The sequence below is a fragment of the Physcomitrium patens genome, chromosome 11, assembly GCF_059467195.1.
Source record: "Physcomitrium patens ecotype Gransden chromosome 11, ASM5946719v1, whole genome shotgun sequence".
Lineage (NCBI taxonomy): Eukaryota > Viridiplantae > Streptophyta > Bryopsida > Funariales > Funariaceae > Physcomitrium > Physcomitrium patens.
In genome coordinates, this window is record NC_143420.1 from 13,752,471 (window position 1) to 13,756,676 (window position 4,206).

Consider the following 4,206-nt stretch of genomic DNA (forward strand, 5'->3'; position numbering starts at 1 on the left):
AGCCCGTGATCCAAGAGGCAGGTACGCAGCCATCCGCAGCGCCGGGGAAGTCAAGCTAGAGCAGCGGCGTCTCCGTGGCCAGGCGCGTTCGCGGCTGACGAGGCCACGCTTCCTCGGGGTCCCACGGCTTGCTTAGCACGCGCCACCGCGTGCTCCCGCGGCTCCGCCACCACGGCCGTGACGCGACGGGGCCCCATGCCCGCGCCCATGCAGGAGCTGCTGGTTCCATGGGGCATTCCCCCGTCGCTACTTCCCGTGCCGCAGTCGCGCTTGCTCGTGGTGGTCACTGGTGCCCGGTGGTAGCTGAGGGCAGCTTTCTCGACGGGGGTGCGGAACTTAAGTGGCTCGAGGCTTTCGCTTTGACGCTTGCTTTGGCCTTGATCGACAGTTCTGCCGGTAGGTCAATTTTGCGGGTCAGGTTCTGAGTAGTCTGCGGTGAGGAGGTGTTAGCGGGTGTTGCTTGGAAAGGTATTTGTCTTAGTGGTGCTGGACGAGAGCCGAGTGCTTGGAAGTGAAGAGTTGGATAGATTTTTGGAGGTGAGGATGTAGGGGTTGCGTCTAGTATGGTTCTTGAGTGATTTCGATGAGAGCTTAGGATGTCGACAGAGGTTGTAATGATATGTATCTTATTTTTTTTGTAGTTTTTTTTGAAATTTAGTTTGTTTCCGGGAATTGGAATATAGATGATGCGCTCGAGAGTTGTAAGTGTGAGTTAGCTGAGAAACGGGAACTGATTTTCTCTAGGGAGTGGCTTGAACAAGAGAGTTTTAGCTTTCTGGCAAGTAGTGGAATGGTATTTTGATGGCTATGCTCGGAATCTTAGGAACGAGTAATTGGATGTGCGATAGTGTTTTTGAGCAGCAGGGCATGCATCAGTATTTTCTCCCCCAACGGCCTTGCACCGATTCTGGCGTCTTGGCGCAGGTACCATGCAGTCTTAGTATGCTTTTCTAGGTAGAACCGGGCGTGATTTTGGAACACACTTCAATTTTCCGCGTTCAGCGGACCGGCATAACGAACACTATATCTCGGTTGAAGGCAGAGAATATCTTCCTCGTCCGATGGCAAACCCTGAATACAGGTGTCCATCTCGCCTTTCATAAATTCTGTTGCGAGCAATCTCTTCATTAGTTTGGAAATTGCATGGTCGCAAGGCACTTTTAAGTATTTCACTTCTTTAACTGAACTTCATTGCGTTCCAATTCGAGTGTTTGCAAATGAGAGTATTGCATGACCTGAACATTTAGTAGCAGAGGTCGAGTTGCTGGAGAGGAAAACTGTCACTTGATGCCTGCTAGAAAACTCCAGAAAGCTGATCGGGAAAGACTGCGGAGAGATCATTTGAATGAACAGTTTGCCAAACTGGCTGGTGTTCTTGGTGAGATTTACCTTCGCTATGCTTTTTCATTGTTTGTTTTTCAGCAAGTGCAGATATGTAGAAATACAATAAATCTTGCGTGGAGAAGTTAGACACTTATTTCACAAGCCAACGCTCTTTATTCTGTATCAACCGCTAATGAGGTCTACTACACGAAATTGCGATGCTGATTGTGTGGGAGCAGCTCACGAAATATTCTGAATGGGTTGGTGATTTGTGATATCAGATCCAATTCGACCAAAGAATGACAAGGGCACCATCCTTTCTGAAGGCATTCTGGCTTTGAAAGAACTCCGCGCCGAGATTGCTCGCTTGAAAAGTGAGCAGATTGCTCTCAGAGACGAATCGCGCGATGTGAGTTCCTTTAAAATAAATTAAAAATTGTTCTATTGATATCGAGAAGTTTTAATGTGAAGTAGGGTACTCATTTCACGATTAGTTGTGCTTTAGTGTGGATATAAAAAAGGAGATATTTGAACATAAAATGGCCGGGTAGTTTGTATCAGATAGCATGTTCTTTGCAACTATTAGAAAATACCGGCTTTTTTGCCAAGTATAGATTTTATACACATTCGTTACTAGTATATTGCCGCTAGTCATCACCTTAGGTGCGACTGGAGGAATGCAACTTGTTTCCTTTCAATGAGTGAACAATATGCACGTGTGCAGTTGACCGTGGAACGATGTGAGTTGCAAGAGGAGAAAACGCTTCTTGAGACTGAGACAGAGCGATTGGAAGACCTGCGGAAACAAAACTCGGAAAACCTAAGCGCATTGGCAGGATGGAAAATGGACCATCCCGGCGTTTTGACAAGCTCCCAATATCCCTGCCCATTACCAGTGTCTTCGATGACGAAATCCTCTCCACCTTCAAAGGATATTCATCAAGACCCCAGTTCTGATCAAACTCATCACGCACCTGATTCATCTTTCCTCCCTGCTGCACCATTCAGCACGTTCTTGCATCCTGCGTACCAAACTTATGGCGTGTTTGGTTCTAGAAAATCACCCTTCATGTCGTACAATCACTACTCACATCCAGGACATACTACCCATGTTGAAAGGCCGGCTGCAAGATACCCTGCTCCGATCCATCCTACTCCGATTTATCCTGTGAAGGGAGCTCAAACTAAGTCTACAGAACCATCGGTTGTGGCCACAGAGTTGCAGCTACAAACACCAGGATTGCCACCTTCACCAACGCATCAGCAGTCTCTATCTGGAAATGAACAGCGCGAGAAAAGGGTGGTGAGATCTCTTATCTCCACTAACGCCTAGCTATGCAACTAACTTATTATATGTATGATGAGGGCTACTAAGCCCACGATCTGAGCATGATGCATTCTGAACATGATTAGGCCTGTGCAACTCAGGATCGAGCTCTGGATGTGCTAAGAGATTCGGGGATAGATGGAACAAAGGCTGCTTCCTGTAACGATAATTTCGCCCCCCAACTTTCACTCTCTTCAAATGCCTTAGCATTACAGGTCGTTCAGTCGGTGTAAGATTGAGGTACGTGTTGCTTTTAATCAGATCGGTCTAAAGAAAGCAATTCATTTACACTGTAGGCTTCGTAGATGCCATGCCACCTACACGAACGATTGGCACCTATTGCAGAATGGTTCACTTTTTTACAGGGTTCATTTTTGAGCTATTTGCTGCTGCCGCTAACTCAGTGACCTTTGCTGTGTTATCAGGACCAAGGGTTGAAGCATGCAAATTATATTTTGCAAAGTCATGTTGGCCCCTCGTGCACTTGGTCAAATCGTTGACCGTTTGCACTTGATGATTTCCGTGAAGTGCCCATGCCACCCAAACTGTCCGCGGATTGTTTGTGCTGAGGTATACCTAACACGGTTCTTGTCCCTCGACCTCACAACCAGATCGGTCATTCATTCTAAGTGGAGCTGTTTAGAGCGGATCTTGACACAAATCGGTCAAGGCTGTGATCAATCTGATAGTTAGGTGACCAGATCTTCACCTGTAAACTACAACAAATATGTTTCCGACCTTGAAGCAGTTCAGTAGACAATGTCGATGAATTGTCTTGTGCAAATGAATCACGTGTTCTGAAGGTCGAAGGAACGTGTTAATGTTTCCAAGGTAAATTTATGAGGTTCTCTTCTTTTGCAGCTTAATTCCCAAGTTGATAATGAACTATGCAATTGGAAGTGAAGTTTTTTTTTTTTTTTTTTTTTTTTTTTTTTAAATTTAAAATTTTTTCCTCCATCCAATTTTCCTTCAAGTTCGAAGCCTATCCCTTGTGCAATTTTTTTGTTCGCTTCTTGTTCTACACATCTATTGAGATAACTTTTCAATAATTGATAGACTTCAAAAATTTCAGAACATTGCAACATCGTAGAAGAGTACAATGATAACAACAATATGTTCAAAAGGTAAATTTTAACATGAAGTAGTGAAATATAGTGATTAATTAAAGCATTATGTGTATGGTAAGTATAAAAACGAGGGATGAAACGATGAGTTTGGCTCCATGAATATATATTTTGTATTCGTTTATTTTTACTATATGCATTTTCTCACTTCAATATTGACTCACAATATATTTTATATCTTGAAATCAAATAATATAACTTTATTATGAAATCCTTAAAATATATGAGTTGTGATTTAAAAATAAGATCTCTGAATTTGAAGGCTATTGTCTGATTTCTTTTCTTCCTTCGTTATAGATATTGGCAACGTATATTAGCCATGCACATTTGAAAAAAATGATTCGATTTTTTGCAGAAGGATTAAAAAAATTGAAATATCTTGTTATCATAATTGGGAATAAAATAAATGTAAATGAATAATTTAAATATCAT

At 43.1% G+C, this 4,206-nt stretch overlaps 1 protein-coding gene across 4 annotated transcripts; it reads left to right on the forward strand.

Annotated features, from left to right (window-relative positions):
* The first annotated feature begins 376 nt into the window (after positions 1–376).
* LOC112288729 (uncharacterized) lies at positions 377–3,516 on the forward strand. 4 transcript variants are annotated; one of them, XM_024533238.3, is made up of 6 exons: positions 377–1,081; positions 1,248–1,378; positions 1,605–1,732; positions 2,048–2,626; positions 2,752–2,890; positions 3,076–3,516. In XM_024533238.3, exons 1-5 carry the CDS (start codon positions 1,062–1,064, stop codon positions 2,881–2,883), a joined length of 990 nt encoding a protein of 329 aa, XP_024389006.1. In that variant the 5' UTR covers positions 377–1,061; the 3' UTR covers positions 2,884–2,890; positions 3,076–3,516. The 4 variants fall into 4 exon arrangements, with proteins under 4 accessions (XP_024389006.1, XP_024389005.1, XP_090110490.1 ...); XM_024533237.3 differs by having other exon boundaries at positions 1,254–1,378; positions 2,737–2,890; XM_090254364.1 differs by having other exon boundaries at positions 1,254–1,378.
* Positions 3,517–4,206: the final 690 nt, after the last annotated feature.